This window comes from Oryza brachyantha, chromosome 9, assembly GCF_000231095.2.
Source record: "Oryza brachyantha chromosome 9, ObraRS2, whole genome shotgun sequence".
Classification (NCBI taxonomy): Eukaryota; Viridiplantae; Streptophyta; class Magnoliopsida; order Poales; family Poaceae; genus Oryza; species Oryza brachyantha.
In genome coordinates, this window is record NC_023171.2 from 2,806,748 (window position 1) to 2,825,093 (window position 18,346).

Genomic DNA, 18,346 nt, shown 5'->3' on the forward strand with positions numbered 1-18,346 from the left:
AAGGAGTCATCTTTTACGTTCTTTAAAGAAAACTCAAATGGTATATATGTAAACGGAAAATAATTTACAAAATTATATATATATATATTTATATATAAGAAAATTAGATTCTACTGCCAGGTGTAGTTACTCCATTCACGTCCATAATGAAAAACACTTTCATAACTGTTTCTGCTCCCACCCAACAGAAAGTATGGACACTATTAAATCCCATATGAATGATACAACTATATGTATAGAGTTCGTACTTTCTGTTAAAAGTAAAAATATATATGGAGGTATTTCTGTACCTTAGACGTGAAGGGAGTAGCTACACCTGGTAATATATACATGTACATGTATATGTGTACATATATATATATATATGTGTGTGTGTGTTTGTGTGTTTATAGCTATATAAAAGTCAAAGGAAACAAAATGTGATAAAGAAAACCTCAGAATCAACTTTAAATTTAAAGTTGAAAATTTAAATTTTGGCTTATAAGTAGAAGTAAAACCCAAAAACATGAGGGTGATAATCATTTCAAGGTGACGAGATATCAAAGGATTATTTTCAGTGACTTCAGTGATCAATTTTTAGATTAATTAGATTCCGTTTATAAGCATCGAATCATTGGATCGATGGAAATCATGGAAAATAGTATGAAATGCTTGTATTATGATACAAAATTTAAATTCTAAAATTACTTATATTCTGCTTGGAGGGAGTAAAATGTAAGCATTTTTAAGAATTAAATCTTAAACCAAAATATAAATATTTTTTATTACTATTCAATCACTTTGTATTTAAATTCTTTACGTATATATATATATATCCCAATTCATTTCTTATCTATTAAAAGACACTATAGTAATTTAATTTTTAACTTTAATCTTTTCTAAATAAATTAAAAAATACTTAATTTTAATCGAGACATCCCGATCGAGCCAACACCGTAAAAGTGCAGTACAGTGCTACCTCTGTTTCACAATATAAGTTTTTCGGTATTGTTCAGATTAATATAAATCCTAATAAATCTAGATATACGAATAAATAATATATATAGATCAATACATAAATTTAGAATAGCCAAAACGTCACACGATATGAAATGGAGGAAGTAATTAGCAATTAGTAGCAAGCTGCAGTGAGGTATGCTAAAGTATAGTAGTGGCGTGTGGTGTTGTGCTTTGATTTGATTTGCTTTGGTTCGGTTTGATTTCTTGAGGTCGTGGACGATAATTGGACAGGTAGGCGGGAAACGCGCAGGAGAGGTCGCAGGGGAATCAGCTACGTCAAACACGGAAACGTGGCGGTTTTCTACCGGGTGAGAGCACCTGGTCACTTATCGGTTATCACTTATCTGGTGGTTTGGAGCTGTTCCCTGTGGGCCCACCTGTGCTCGCGTGGGTCCCACAGGATGAAGGGCTATTGGGAATTTGGCATATTGCTCTTGCTCCAGATAGACAGCTGCTTCGCCCGCAAACCGCAAATTTTGGATGAACCAGAAAACTGACAACCACGGCTTGGAGGAGGATATCACCTGTGAACGCCACTACGAACTCTGAACAAAAAACTTATAATACTTTATTCATCAGGTTTATAAATAAGATTGTCGACGAAATCAAACCCGGACCCTGCTTTCTCCCGGAAGGAGATGTGCGGGAGCCTGGCGGTTGGGTTATCGCAGCGGAGGCCTGGACCCGAGGGCTCCCGACGTCTTAGCCCTCTGGCAATCCTCAACCTTTTTTTTAAAGGAGAAGCATTGATATTCCGTACTCGCGGAGAGAACCCAGGTGAGACCCCACGAGCCCCCAAACCTCGGGGGCTCATCATCTCCTGGAGGTCACTTAAAGCCCCCTTGCCAAGAGAACGAGCAACGGATGAGATAGGCACCGCTCATGTGTTCAAAAAGGTGCGTCTAGTATCAGCACCCCTTCCAAGGCCATGTTTATCATGAATTCCCTAACATATCCATCATGAACTCCTTATAATGAAGGGGTTAGTGTTTCCAAGGTCAAGTACGTCATGACCTTTGGACTTGTGCCTTCGGGACACCGGGGTTGATGATGCCTAGGAAAGCAACCAGGGAGATGATCAAGGTCTGAAGTAGTCCTGAGCGGGATCCCACTTCCCCTCTCTAGAAGCTCAAACCGCACCAAGAAAAAAGAGCGTTGAGATCATCCATTGGTCGGCATGGAAGCATTAAGTGTTGTATGAAGTGAGGCATGTATGCATAGGCCCGAGCTAGCTGGGAGGAGTCGGCATGGAGGTTGCCAACAAATCTGCATGCGTGGAGGCGTGGAGACCTCTACCTAACCCTCCATGGTCGCATCATCTCCTAGAGAAAGGCTAATGCAACATGTGGGTGGCCTTTGACAAGTGAGGGTCATGTCCATCGACATGAGGCGGTGGACAAGATGACCCGATAGACAAGGCTACCCAGGAAAGGTGTTAGCCACATCTCCAACTTACTATTGACGTCAAAAGTTGATCCGATAACGTGTCACATAGGAAGGCCTGGGAGTCTTTCTTAGATCGCTCTAGTGCAGTACCTAAATTCTTAGAATACACGAGTGTACCGTTCAGTTTGATCTACAACTGAAAAGATAAATAGTTAACCAAGCCGATTGGTTATCAAGCCGATAGGCAATTATCAACCTTATGTTGTATCGGTTAAGTTCAACCAATAAGGTTGTGCTTGTAAGTTAGATTTATTTAAGTCGGTAGGCATCAATCATGGTTTCATTGAGGATTTAGTAGAGGAGTTATTTAAGAGTTGCATCGGCTTATACGACCTATGGACAAATTGGTTTTAGGCAACTGTAACAAAGATTTCATTGTTTATCTTATTATTTGAGTCTATTTATAACGGATTTCCAGCCAATCCAATTCTTCAACAGACGATTGTTCAACCTAACGACTAATCGTTGTTACATCGGTCGGTTCTTGAATTATCGATCAGCTTCCGATAGCCAATTGATTGTTGTGGCTAATCGCTGCTACATCAACATTTCATTAATTGTATGATCAAACTAACTAGCACGCTAACACCTCACCAAGATCTACGACATACACCAAAGTTAAGAAGATCTCTCAGGTCTTAATAAGTATTGGTATAGCAGATCAGCATGTTTCTGGTTCCCCAAGCTATGCTAGATTTAGTGCCAATGGTTCATTCGAATCGCAGGACGGCTCCTGGCCATCTCCAAGCTCCTTGGATTTGCTGTGCAAGTTGAATTCGTAACCTTGACCATTCTCTATCTTTAGATCGAAATCAAAGTAAATCTGGATGGACGCGAAGGTCCTCCTCCGGAGGCACTGGGTAATGGGACAGTTAGGGCATGTACAACAATATAGACGGTTGTTGTCTATTTAATATATAAAGACAGTTAAATAGACAACTTGTACAATAGATTGTCTATTTGGCTGTCTGTAGTATATTTAATACTTTATTTTTATATTTGTATTTGTTGTATGCAACCAATACATAAAGTATTTCTCTAGAACAAAAGTTGCATACAACTTGGGAGCACGTGTCCAAGCAGTAGACGAACGAAGAGACGGCAATCCAGTTTTTTCTTAAGTTAATGATGCCATGTAGAATTGCTAATCTAACGTGGACGTATATAGATGGCTATTGTTACATGCCCTTAGGATCTGTATCTGCAAGGCAGGGGGCGAAGAAGCATCTTCGCAGCGTCCTAATCACGTGAGCCCGAGGTGGACATGAGCTCTTTCGCGACGTCACCTTGATCTGGTACCAAAGTGTTAGAATTGATCTCCAGCCTTTTAGCCAAGCGACTAAAGAGGCCTTGATCGCGCCCTGATCGGGGGTGTCCAGCCCAATAGGCTGGCGGGCCCTTGTCACACTGCGCCATATAAAAGGGGGTGGAGGCTAGCATGGCACAAGACACGAAGTTCGTCGCTGTCGCCACTCCACCCCACAAAACCCTAACCGATCTAGAGGGGCACAGCCAGTGACGGGAATCGCCACCAGTTGCGTCGTGACCTCGCCGGAGTATGTCCACGACCACCGTCCCCGCCGTCAGCCTCAAGCCGAAGCGAAGACGATGGCCGACTCTTCCTCCTCTGCGTCTGGATCGACTGGTCGGTAACCCTAACTCTAATCCCCTCTTTCCCTAATTACAATCTCATTGATTCATACAAATAGGCACCGAACTAGAGCTAGAACCCTAGATGAACCATAGAACTTAACAATGGTATCAGAGCCACACTTCTAGGGTTTAGTTCTGTTTATTTTGGGATTAAGAATCACAGAGAAAACAGAGAGGATTTGGTCCTCAAAGAAAACGAAAAAGAAAAGAAAAGAGATGGATGGGAGGGGCGAAACCCTAACCTCCATCGTTCACCGCCGATCGTCGTTGACGTCGCGTGGGAAGTCCCCTCCATGGCCACCGTCGGGTGTCGTCGCGTCTCGCGAGACTTGCCGTCGCCAAGCATCGCCGTCCGTCGTCGTCAACCGACCGGCCGGGGACGGGGGAAAGGGCTTAGGCCGAGCCATGCTCCCGTCGGGAGCCGCCGTGAGGCCACTCAACGGCGGCGCGTTCACCCGTAGGCGAGCGTGCCGCCGCCGCGGGGGCCCACAGCAGCACCGCCATCTCCCGTTGCCGCCGGTTTCTGGACATGGTCGGGATAGGCAAGGACGGTGGGGGAGAAGAAGAGAAGAGGAAAGGAAGAGGGCGCACAACGGCGCTTGCTCGCCGATGGTGGTGCGGCGGCGCGAGGGCGGCCGGCGTCTCCGGCGCCGCTCGGCGCGGCCGCACCCGAGAGAGAGCAAATGACTAGGGTTAGGGTTTGGTCAGGCGGCGATGGCTGGGCTGGGGTTTTGTTTCCCTGATCTGGCCGGCCGGCCGTCCGATCCCCCCAAACCCTAGATCGGATGGCCAGGGGTGGCTGGACCGTTTTTGGCCCAAGAGGGCCGCGCGCACGGGGCAACTTTCCTGGCCCAGGCCTAGGTTGAGGCCTGGGTGGGGGGAGCGCGTGCGTAGGGAAGGAAAGGCCAGTCGGGCCGAGCCGTTTTTCCTCTGTAAAAGTCTGATTTCGGTCCCTTCCGACAGATTTTAATTGAAAAGAAGTCTGTTTCGGGTCCCTCGGGGCCGATTTAAATAAAAGAAATTGTATATTTGAATTTTCTCTATGCAATTTGACCCAACGTGATAATTGTTTCAGATAATATTTAATGATTTTTCCACTGCAAAATAGATAAAGTTATTGAATGCTTATTTTGAATTTTTTCCAAGCAATTTGAACCAATGTGAAAATTGTTTAGATGATATTTAATTGTTTTTTCCGCTGCGAATAGTTTTTCAGACTGTTTAATTACATTTGCGCTGCAAATAGATTAAAATTGATGAAAGTTAGTGTTTCCAAAATTAAATTTCGAACCAACGGGAGAATTTAATTTTGGGGACATTGATTATGTGCTATGATATTTGATTTTGACCAACGTTTTAATCTCAATATTACAGTTATGGTTCTTTGTGTTATGTCTATTTTTGCCCAACGGTAACTTAGGCCTAATGCATAATATTTTATCGTTGATTTTAGTCAGAGGCGCAGATGAGTCAGATGCTGACTGGCAAAAGAGAGAGAGGGACCATGCTCCCCTCGTCATGTCATATGACAGAACACAAAAATTGGTCCTTAGCCAACAAGAAATGTTTGGCCATGGTAAAGAATGTGAGTGAGCCAATCCATATTGGGCTCAATCTCAGACTCTGGCACCGCCTCAGAGTACCTTCAAAGAATAAAGAATCAGTTTATTGGTTCTTCAAAGATTTACGTGACACAGCTGATAGAGCAGCTTGTGACAGAGAAGTACCGTGGAGGTGGTGTGAGAGATCACATCCTTAGGATGAGCGACATGGCTTCTAAGTTGAAGCCAATGAATTTGGATGGATATCGTTGCCGTTTTGAAGATGGCAAATGTGAACTATGGTCTAATAATGAATGTATTGGTCTTGTTGTTTGCAAGATGAGCTTTATATTGTTATCTCTTTCTAAGAGTGTGAATGTTGTGTCCTTGTCGACAACAGAAAATAAGAAAAGAAAGAGAACTCCTAATGTCTTATCGAAATTATGACACTATCATTTAGGCCATATTTCGAGGGAGAGAATTGAGAGACTAGTCAAGAATGAGATTCTTCCTCCATTGGAGTTCCCAGACTTAGAACAATGCATAGATTGCATTAAAGGCAAATTTGTAAAGAGCATCAAAAAGGGTGCAACTCGTTCCACGGGAAACTTAGAGATCATTCATACAGATATTTGTGGTCCATTTCCTATGAAAAGCGTGGATGGCTATGACTCATTCATAACATTCACAGATGCTTACTCCCGCTATGGTTATATTTATCCAATTAAAGAAAGATCAGAAGCTTTGGATAAATTTAAGATATTTAAGGCTGAAGTTGAAAATCAACATGACAAAAAGATTAAAGTAGTAAGGTCTGATCGTGGGGAGAGTACTATGGTCAACACACGCCATATGGGCAAGTCCCTGGACCTTTTGCAAGGTTCTTATTAGAAAATGGAATTGTAGCCCAGTATTCTACATCGGGCGAACCTTAACAAAATGGGGTAGCTGAAAGGCATAACTGTACCCTCATGGATATGGTGCGCAGTATGATGAGCTAGTCCACTCTGCCATTGGGTTTATGGATGGAGGCATTTAAAACGGTGCATTCACATTCTCAACAGAGTTCCAAGCAAATCGGTGCCCAAAACACCGTATGAGCTATGGACAGGTAGAGTACCCTCGCTAGCTCACCTCCGTGTGTAGGGGAGTCCTGCAGAGGTGTCACATCCGGAGTTTTGTACCAAGCCTAAAATCGTAAAAAGGAAATTGTAAATAATAATTGGCTTAATTAACTTAGGAAAAATCCCTCTAAAAGAAATTAATTTAATTAAATCGAGGTTCGCAAATCAATTAACAGGATTTAAACTCAAATTGCAGACGTATAAAATTTGGCCAAACAAACTAATTTAAAATTCGGCAAAAGTGGGGCTTTTCTTTTTCCTTCCTTTTTCCTTTCTTTTTTCCCTTCCTTCTCAAATTGGGCCAAAGTCCAATTTTCCTCCTCTTTCTTTTTCTTTTTCCTTTTTTCTCTTTCCCCTCTTCCTTCCCGAGCCAGCCCAGCCGAGCCGGCCCACCTCTCCCTCCAGGCCGGCACAGCCGAGTCGTCCTTCTATCCCGCGCGCGCCTCCCTCCGCCTCGGCCCAGCCTCCGCGCCTAGCTCGCCCGTGTCGCGCCGCCGAAGTCTGCGTTGCCTCCCCGCGCCGGCCGAGTCCGACTCCGTCGCGCTGTCGCGCCCGCAACCGCCGCGTCCTTCGCCCGTGACCAAACCGATCTCCTCCAACGGCCGTCCCCGCCCTAGCCGGAGCCGTCCCTCTAAAAATCTCGCTCCTCCGCGCCACCGCCTTCTCCGCCGATCGATCTCGCAGTCCGTGCCTCGCCACCCTCGCCATCGGTCGTCACCGAGTGTTCCGTCACGTCGCCGACTTGCTGCCGCCCCTGTCGTCGCCGGCGGGCATCCCCAGCGCCCTCGCTTCCTCTCGCCACCCGTTCGCCGCCGCACCTGGTGTCACCGTCGCCACCCCCGACCCCATCGCCCGGTCATCGCCGTTGGACGTCGCCACCTGTCCCGCCGCCTCGTCGACAACTAGTGACGGGAATCGCCACCAGTTGCGCCGCGACCTCGCCGGAGTACGTCCACGACCATTGTCCCCGTCATCAGCCCCAAGCCGAAGCGAAGACGATGGCCGACTCTTCCTCCTCTGCATCTGGATCGACTGGTCGGTAACCCTACCTCTAATCCCCTCTTTCCCTAACTGCAATCCCATTGATTCATACAAATAGGCACCGAACTAGAGCTAAAACCCTAGATGAACCATAGAACTTAACACAAAGGAGATGGCATGCCCTTGAGTTCAGCATTCTTTAGTTTGTCAATTGTGCTTCACTATAGTAGCAAGTTAAATTAGTTAATAGTGTGATTTTGTACAACTTTGAACCACAATATTCAGGGTTAAGTGTCATTTGTCAAAACCTCTATGGTTCTATACAACTTTTACCATAATATTTATGGTCTTGTGAAATATACTCTTTTAGTTATAATGTTTTCGTTTGGCACAATTTGCACTTGGTTATAGTGCAAATACTCAATACGTGCTACTTGACTTCAAGATAAACAAAGAGAACAAATTCGCAGAATTATAACAAGGAGAGACCATCAGAATGACATCCCTTATCATTGAATACACTGGGGCACCAGAGAAAACACATTGATCTACAGGCAACTGTATTCATGAACAATAGCAGGTTTATAAATATGTGAATACAATATAACAACAAAACAGCCCTCTTCCTTTTTTTATCACTTTAACACATAAAGAAACAAACTTATATTTATCACATTTGATGAATCAAGTAGATGTTCAATTGACTTACATAACATTTTTCTATGGAAGAAGTCCCATTTAACGTCAGGTCAAGTTGAGTACTTCGCAATGAGCTTATCAACGTGGATGATGATATCATCAATGTGGGGACGAACTGCAGGGTGAGGCTGCAGCATCCAAGTTACAAACTGGCGGAGAGAATCAGGATATGTGGCACCAGCTTCAGTAGGCCATTTAATTTGAGCGTTCTTTGTAACTGACTGTAAGGTTTCATCAGCACTTTCATCAAGTTCATACTCAAATGGGGACTTCCCATACCTATTAAAAGAAGAACAAGGTTAAATGACCTACAACTTGTAATGTAGCATGCAGCATTCAAAAAATTAGTTACCCGTCAAGAAACAGAAGTGAAACTATCCCTCAATAATGGTCCACGTATTAGCAGAGCACAATTGGTTGATTAGTGAAAAAAACGGTTTGGAGATGATTTTGATGAACAATATCAGGACGGTATTAGATATTGAACTGATTTAAGAAACTATTATAAGGGCGGTTTTAAGTGATTAGCCATCACGAATTATAACGGAACTACAGGAAAGCATAGCCAAGAAAGTGATGCCATCATGCAATTAATTATTATGTTACTAATTGATAGTTGTCCTATGAGCGTTTGACAGGTTAATCCAATTCAGTATAACGACAAACACAATCTCAATGGGTTGTGCAATAATTTGTTTACAGAGACATGCTTGAGGAGAACATCAAAAACAACAATATTTGGTAATGGAGAGCAGCCGGGCTCTTGACTATGGGTGCTCCTCCACAACCAACCTATCACACTGGCAGCTACGAATCCATGATCCAGACGGCATCCTCTCCATGATCCTGCTCTACATTACCGTCACCATTGTTACACTTTGGCACCCCTTTAGTCATAGGGTAGCCCAGGTTTTGCCCCGTTTTGTAGTCAAGGGATGAAAAGTAAACCAAGTCAGGTGTTGAGGGACAGGATGGAAAATATACCAAGTTAGCTGAGGAGCAAAAACTAAACTATCCCAAGAGTTGAGGGACGGATTTACTCAGTTTTGCAACTGAGGGACGAAAACTAAAGCAATTCAAGAGTTGAGGGATGACAAAGACTGTTTCTGTGACTGATGCATGCGGCATCTCTATATATAACCAGCATATTATTTTCTTTATCAGCTACTCTAGCATATTTGAAACTTAATGATTCGATAACCCTTAAATGCTTCATTTAGGCAACAGAACCGTAATGAACCTAAAAAATTAATATAGCCAATTGCTATGGAAAGATTAACTTGCAACGGTAAGGCCAATGTCCAGGTCCACATTATAGCAATTTTGCATAAGAAAGCCTTACATCATTGCATATAGAGTGCATCCCAAAGACCAAATATCTGTCCTCTCATCAATGTCAAGATGACTTGGGCATTCCCACAATTCAGGTGCTCGGTAATGTGCAGAACAGTGCTCCGAAGCCCATTCCTACATGAATTCAATTAGGATTAAAACAGTAAATTCATTGCTCATCATATTTGAATATAAAACAACCAAGATTAAATATAACATGTATTTGCTTCCAAATGATTTTCCAATGCCTGTTACTGACTAAAAGATGTGAAGAGAAGTTTTCCGTGTGTCAATTGAGCTAACTTTCCATGCAATCGGTCCATCTCAACAGACTGTTAATACAAATGGCACTAATTCATTCTGCATATTTATACAGAAAGGTACCTGTAACTGCAAAGCTTCTGCTTCTGATCTAATAACTATTCTTGCAGGACGAGCACTTTCAAAATCCATCAAGATAGCAAGATGAGGTTGATCCTTCCTCTGAGTTATGAGAACATTGTCAGGTTTAACCCCATTATGAGAATAAGGTGGATCAAAACTGTGCATATGCTTCAGTCCTGCACATAGCTGTAGACAACAACACAAATCACATGAATAACAGTCCATTTCTGGGAAGAAATAGATACAAACAGCAGATATAATTCTTAAAGGAGATATCACAAAATACCATTTCAGTCATGCATGATTGTTGCAAAATGTCATATTATATTGCGTCACATGGAAAGCAGCTGAAGCAGAAGCATACCTGGCGCAATATTTGGAGAATAGTGATTGTTGGTAAATATTCTTTCTTTTCTAGCATACTTTTATTGATATCCTGCAAGGTTCCGTCCAAATGAACTGGGAACAATAAGTAAGCTTCATGATTATGTGACCCATCTTGCACGCCCTACATACAAAAGCATACTGCTTTTAATGGCACACATATATTTAAAGGGCTGTGGAAGGAACAGCGAGCACAACCATGTACCGTACAAAACATTTAATGGATATTCTAAGCACAAAGGAAAGATTAGTATGGACTAGTGTCCGTCTCAGGGTTTAAATGCAAGTACATATAAAGAGGACTAATGGACCTCAGATTCTGTATCCCTATACTGCAATTCACATGCATATGCAATGAATTTTTTTTACTTGCTAAAGAAAACTAATTGGTTAATATCTGAAGAATAATACAAACTCCCATAAAAAAATCCAAACCATGCATGGAGACTTTGGAGAGAATGAAAAATTACACAGATATTTCTGCCCACGAAACTCTTCTTTTTCTGAGATCCTACCAGCATAGCAACTACTGTTGATAACCTTTTAATTGTACAGTTCAATAGGGATTGAAGCTTTGAAATGAAAATGTTAATGTTAGAGTTTAGATGTAGGATTGTATTGTTTTTTTTAGATAATGGATTAAACCGGCCTCTACATCCAAGAGGATGTACACAGCCAATGTAGGATTGAATTGTATTTGGTTGCTGTATTAGATAGGATTAGTTTCAATTTATATCTCCAGATTACTTGAGATCTGTACTCCTATATATGCAAAAGTCCCGATGAAGTGAATTTAATACATTGGTTCAGTTATGCAGTAATATTTCTCCTCTGTTATTCAACTTGGTATCAAAGTGAGCGACCTAGTGCCACCACTCACGCTTCCGCCATCATTGCCCCTACGAGGAATCTAATCTGCCGGGGGTGACCACCTATTTTGTTCTTTTTTCATCATTGTCATGTTCCTTCATCGAGAGGGGTCAATCTTGATCTCCTCAGGCAGGCCTTATTGTTTGACCGTCGACTATCATTGCGCTGTACATTGTTTGAATTGTTGCCATCATCAAGCAGTAAAATAGCAATGGCTACCTCCATGCTCCACCACCGTCAGGTCATCTCCCCAGACTCCAAGGGCTAACTCGTTTGGGAGCTGTGCTGATCTACTACATTATTGTCACAATGGACAATTAGAATGTGGAGTTATGCCCTATTACAACCCCTTTGGGGTCTATTTATATCACTAACGAGTTGGGGCGCTAGATTACATGTTGATTACAAGATTCTCCCTTTGACTGGAACATTTCTAGGGCTACAATGGAATTTACATAGGTCTAAGCTGATTTGGATCAAGTCCACTAACAGCATGCCTTTTACATAGGTCAAAGCAGATTTCGGCCAAGCGCACTAACGACATGTTTTATGGACCCTGACAGGCCCCCCATCTGTCCCCTGGCACCAAAGTCCTGTTTGTTGAAGGCCTTTGCCGCCGAAGCCATACTCAGTTGGTACGAGCCTGGCAAGTTTCCTTTGGTCGGTCGAAGGTTTTTCTCTATCGAAGGTTCTGTCCAGCGAAGGCCTTAAAGTCCAAAGGCTCAATGGGCCGCTTTCTTTGCCCAGTCTGCTTGAGGCCTTTTAACAGGCTAGTACTTAGCCTCCAACAAGCCCTTCAAAGGTAAGGTTGATTCGCGAGATCGGCCGAAACTGTGCCTCATTCAAGCCTTCAACCACAGGTTCTTTGACATGACCTTCGACCGAGCCTTGCCTAGTGCTTCGCCCTGGATCTCTTGTTCTCTGGTATGCTGGCCATTGGCTTGAGTGTACCCCCTCAACCCCCCCCCCCCCTTTCGGACGATCTTGTGTTGTTGGGAGAGATTGGGATAGAAAATTACCTTCACCATTTTCTATAAGGACAGTATGGTGTAGATGGCACTGAGTTCTCACCCCCTTGGGCTGCATGGCCGAAGGGCTGTGCAGTTTCAGCTCCTCCCTTGACCCTTGACCCTTGACCTCTGCTGGCCCTTGAGGGCGAAAACCGTATCTCTCAATGGTTTTCCCATGATTTTTTTGTGCTTTCATAACAGTCACAATGTTTGTGCTTTCGTAGTGGCCATGTCATTTGCACTTCCCAAAGTTATCGGTCGACGATGTTTTGGATTCAGCCAAACACATGGTGCTCTGTTGGTCGAAGCCACATCTGCCCCCCACCCCCACCCTCCTATGGCTGCCCGGGGAGGGGGGGGGGGTAAACTCCCCCAGCTGTCACCTTTACCCTCCCCACAAAACTAGGGTTTATTGAGCTTGTCGGCCTTCAGCTCCAACTCCCGTGCTTGATGCTTCGGCTTTCCACGTTAATCCTTTCGATAAGATGGCGCCATGCCAACCCTCTTTGGCTTCTTCGACTATAGTTGACCCCAAGCACTTGGCCAAAGGCTTCTCTAGCTACTTGGGGAAGTCGTAATTTGGCAAAGACCAACTTAAGGATCTCGTCAAAGCCAGAGTTGTTGTGTAGACCAACTCCACATTTCCCGCAGCGACGAAGTGGCCAATCCTTGTGCGGATGAGATGGAGATCCTCATCGCTTACTTCGACATTAGGCTTAGGCTCCCATGCTCATCATTTCTTCCTGTGGCTCTAGCAATATTCCACTTGGATTAACCTAGTTGAGCCTAGGTTGTGATCGATTCGTCCCCTAAGCTCTTTGCCATGATCCAAGCCATGGGAACTACGTGAAGACTCTGGACACCGCTGCCAGCTCGAAGAATACTGCCTTCAGGTCATCAACTTCACCATCCATCTGGACCGTGCAGATTTGTGGCTGGCCCACGCAACGATGTTGAAGTAGGACACGGACTGGATGCAAATGTGGTTCTACCAAAGGTCCTCTTCACCATTGACAACACCGACAACAAGGAATTGACGAGCAGTCAAGGACTCCTTGCGTTGATCCACGACTGGAGGTAGCATCTTCAGGCCAACTCGAAGCCTAGAAGATTACCCTCCGCTAGCTCTGCAGGCGCTTTAGTGTCTGCGATTTGGTGCACCCCACTTACGATTCAGCCCCTTGCCATCGCTTGGGAGGTGTTCCCAAGTATGGCAAACCCCACTTGACGTCTTGTCCTCTACGGTTTGAGTACATCGGCTCTTCGGCGTCATCTTCAACGACTACCTTGATTGCGTCAACGTCTTCGCCTCCAGCTTATCCTTACGCCGAGGTTCATAGCGTTGTCTCGTGCGCCCACAACCAATCCATGTCGCCCCTTGCGCCCCTCGCGAGTTGACTACCTCATCATTAGTACCAAGTTCATCTACATTGACCACGGTATTAACCACAACCTTCATCGTGCTTTTCCGCTTCGGCTACCTTGATTATGGCACAAGGGCTATTATCATTAAGCACTCGTCGGTTTCCTCTCCAATATAAGCATCCGCATTGATCATGTTTGGACTACGGAGGTATCTCATATTGTATCTTGTTGTTATGGTAGATAGGATTAGTTTCCATCTATATCTCCTAGGTTACTAGAGATCCAAGTCTTGTACTCCTATAAATATCAGCCCCCTCTAGGCTCAATGCAACAGTCCAGTTATGCAGTTACAAAGTAATATTTCTCTATTTTCAATAGTTAAAAGTAATTACTCCCCTTGGTCGCAAAACATGTTTCTTGGACATGCTTCAAGCCATAGTTAAAAAAGTAATCACTCCCCTTAGTCGCAAAAGCATATTTTTTGGACATGCATCAAGTCAAACATCAAAAATTTTGAGAGTCAACGTCTTCAAAAATATTTGATTGAAAGCATAAAACTCATATTAATAGATTAGTCTCAAAGTACTTTCAAAATATATGGAATAAATTGTAATCATTAGGAAATAGGTACTATATTTCGTTGGCCCAACTTACCTTAACTGAAATAATAGCATTTTCAAGGAGAGGAAGTAGATTTGGATGACTGAATTGAGAGGACACTCTGATCTCCTGCCGAACTTGCTCTAAATGCTGGTCATTCTGAATAAGAACTTTCTTCAATGCATATGTTCCATCAGCTGAAAAATAAAAGTACAGAGATAATAATAAGCACAAAAAAGGGAAGTCAGATTACCAAGCACAACAGAACAACCAAAGCACAATGGTAAATGAAAACAAATAGACATCTATACGAGCATTTCCCCAAAAAACAAGATCAATGAACACTAAGAAAGCCATTATCGCATAAGCTTTCCATAAGTAATTATCTTGAAATGGCATGAAGGCATGGAATACAGTTTACCATGTACAAATACTACAAACGCAAACTCCTAACATATATTTTAGGCAAAAGAGGCTAACAGATCAATTTGGCAATAATGGCTACAAACTTTAGTATAAGATCCATGTAAATTCTGTCTATTTTATTATAGATGCTCTCCTTTATATATAATATCAATATAACACAGTAGGAAACTCTCATGCTGTTTTATGTTTAAAAAATGATAACAGTAACGGCACTAGAGTAACCATTGCACGTGCTGACCTAGGGTTTATAGCCAAAATGTCAACATCACTCACTACCTCAAAACAACAGTCATCACTCACCAAAATATCAGGCCAACCAATGCCAAACCTTGCAACACATCAGATACTAATTATATGGATATTCAAGAGGTTAACACCACTTTGCTTTGGATTATAGGCCAAATCGATTTTGAATTTTAAAGTTCTATTTCTAAAATAATTTTAGGTACATTTTTTACTTTGCTTCTTATCAATCATGAAAAGGGACTCCAGACGATGACAAAGAAAACCCATAAAATTAGTTCTAAAATCAAAGTCTAAAATTCAAATCCCAAGCTTAGTCAAGCGAGCCTAAGTTACAACATAAATGATTAAGCCAGAATAAAAAAGCCTACCATAGGTTTGCGCTGACAGCCATAAACACTTTTAAGGCAATTTCAAGAAATTATGTGCATAGTGGACCAGAATCTCCTAGCTCACCAAAAGTGAAATTACTAAAATGGGTAGCATAAATTAAGCCAATGCGACAAGGCTAGCAAAAATTATAAAATGAGTCATGAGGCCACCAGGAAAGCGTATTTAGCAACTATTACTAGTCAGGTACAATTTGTCTCAACTTTCTTGACAAGTTGCCTCCATCCGAAAAGGGCGAGTTTTTCGTATGGGCACCGACATGGCTACCTGATAAGTTTAGAACCTCGACAGACCAGACCACCCTAACAGAAGACTGAGTGGACTTTGCAGAAACAACATAATTGACGAGCTGATCTGACGAAAAAAAACTCATTCTTGGTCCTCCATCCCACCAATCAACACACTTGGCAGATCCAAATCCAATAACGTGTGATCCAACCGAACAACCCTCAGATCTCAGCGTGGCTGCGGCTGTGTATGGGAGAGAGAGAGAGGACCTGAGATATGGGATGGATCGACGCCCTTCTTCTTGGCGAGCCCAGCAGCGCCAGGCCCGGCTCCGGCTGTGCCGTCGGAGGCAGCGGCGGCGGCGACAACCTCCTTGACGAGGAAGACGGAGGATCCCGCTGGCCCGGCGTCGCTGAGCCTGCGGATGACTCGGAAGCGGTAGTCGTTGACCCAGATGTCGCCTCCGCCACCGCCGACGGTGTCGTAGAGCGCGTTTAGCCCAGAGAAGGAGCACCCCATCGTCGGCGGTGGCTTACAATTGCATTCGCCCGCACGAGACGCGCGCCGCGTCTGCGCTTCTATACTACTGATGAGGGTCGTCTCTCTTCTTCCTCGGGTGGCGCGCTCGCTAGATCTGGGTCTGGTGGGTATCGGCGGAAGGCATAACACGCGCGCGTCCGCGCGGATGCGGCCCGCGCCAACAGGGGCGAGCGAGCTGTTTTTTTTGTTGTTTTAAAAAACCGCCTTCGTTATTCTGTAGGTCCCTTATCTCTTGCCTTCCTATTTTTCGTCCTCTCAAATCTTGCCTCTCAAATGAACTTTTTTTCTTTTCTAACACTTTTATGATTTTGGCAATATGGATAAGTGCATGTTTGCTAAATTTTCTAAGCATAGTATCATCATCATTATCCGACTTATCATCATCACTACTATGTTTAGGAGAAAGAAATACCTTGCGCCCTTGCGCCACAAGGCACAACGGTGTATGGTCATTGTGGTCGCTCATGTTGGGGAAGAGACGCTCTTTGCTTGATGAAGGCGACGCCTTTGCTCTTAGAGCCACTTGCCATGGGCTCCTCTTCCTTGTCGTCCTCGTCATCGCTTGAAACCACTCTTCACCCATGTGTGCTCTTCTGGGCCTCTTTTTGAAGTACTTGGTATTGCCCTTACTCTCCTTGTTCTTAGCAAGTTTGGGGCAATCCACTGTGAAATGTCCAAACTCCTTGCATTCATAGCAAGCCTTCTTAGATTGCCGCTTGGATCGGTCTTCATCATGTTTGCCATAACTCTTCTTGCGAAGTAGCTTCTTGAACTTGTGTACCAATAGAGCAAGCTCTTCATCTTTGCTCTTCGAGTCAGTTGAGCTTTCCTCCTTGGCCTTGAAGCTACCTCTCTTCGTCTTGAAGGCAACTTTCTTGGCTTGAGCAGCGGTGTTGGCATATTTCTTGACCTCTTTGGCTTCTTCTTCCAAGAGCCCATGTGATATGATCCTTGAGAGCACATCACTAGGAGTCATCCTCTTGAACCCACTTGACACAGATCAAGGTCACTAAGGTGGGATTTCTCAGTGAGATAGTCTGGAGTAAGCGCTTCACCACCATATGATCCGTCAAGTCTTCACTCCCAAGACCACGGATCTTGTTGACTATGACCGTCATCCGGTTATATATCTTTTGTGGTGTTTCGTCATCCTCCATGATGAATCTTCCAAGCTTTCCTTTAAGGAGTTCAATTTTTTATTCTCGAACCCTTTTTGATCCTTCATGGGCTACTCGGAGAGTGTCCCAAATCTACTTGGCTTCATCAAGTTGATCAACCTTGTTGAATTCTTCCGGGCTCAAGGAGTTAAGGATCACACTTACCGCTTGAGCATTGCGGTGGATGAGAAGCTCTTGTGCCGGAGTGAGATCTTCTTCATCATCCGGCATGTCTTGAACCCCTGTGCACATAATTTTTCAAACACTTGGATGCATAGAGATTAGGTAAAGTCACATTTTGTGCTTCCACGCCCCATAGTGGGTACCATCAAAGTGAGGGGTGCAGTCCGAAGGCATATACATGTTAGAGGAAGAAGAATTGAGTTTAAAGAAATCAAACTCAATTGAAGCTCCCTTGAATAGGACTATCTCGATTTAATTTCGTGGAATAACTATACTAGGGGTATCCGTAGACCACACGAGTACGTATGGTTAAAGGGGTACCGAAGAAGGAGATTGTATCCCTATGGTATCGACTAGGAGTTTGTTAACTACCGGATTGCATGCCGTGTATACCATATCCGAGTCATAACCGAATTAGGATAGATCTTACTTATCAGATTAGGACTCTACCATACTATAAGCCCTACGCCCCACTTTATAAGGGGGTACGGGGCACCCCACCAGTGGACGGTTCCACGCATATTCAACACGATCGCTAAGCAGTACTAGGGTATTATCTTGCACAGTCAAGAGCCTGAACCTAGGTAAATCGTCTCCTTCTTCTTTATCTTAACCATCGAGTTTCGAGCCTAATAGCCACCCTATAAGTTTATTGCCGATATCAATCGTCGACAGTTGGCGCGCCAGGTAGGGGGTGCGCTATTCTTTTTTCTCTCTAAGGTTTTTTCAGCGAAGCTCGATGGACTTCAATTCTGACACCATTAAGAGGAAGTTCCCGCAGGGTTCGACTT

The 18,346-nt window shown here is 43.8% G+C and overlaps 1 protein-coding gene across 2 annotated transcripts; it reads right to left on the reverse strand.

Annotated features, from left to right (window-relative positions):
• Positions 1–8,237: 8,237 nt before the first annotated feature.
• Positions 8,238–16,366, reverse strand: LOC102702494 (serine/threonine-protein kinase 16-like). Of its 2 annotated transcripts, none has more exons than XM_015841341.2 (6): positions 15,945–16,346; positions 14,443–14,585; positions 10,524–10,667; positions 10,160–10,345; positions 9,786–9,910; positions 8,238–8,722 (listed from the first exon to the last, which is right to left on the reverse strand). In XM_015841341.2, the coding sequence occupies exons 1-6, from the start codon at positions 16,192–16,194 to the stop codon at positions 8,494–8,496; spliced, it is 1,077 nt and encodes a 358-aa protein (XP_015696827.1). In that variant the 5' UTR covers positions 16,195–16,346; the 3' UTR covers positions 8,238–8,493. The 2 variants fall into 2 exon arrangements, with proteins under 2 accessions (XP_015696827.1, XP_015696828.1); XM_015841342.2 differs by lacking the exon at positions 8,238–8,722 and adding an exon at positions 8,900–9,330 and having other exon boundaries at positions 15,945–16,366.
• Between the last annotated feature and the right edge of the window lie 1,980 nt (positions 16,367–18,346).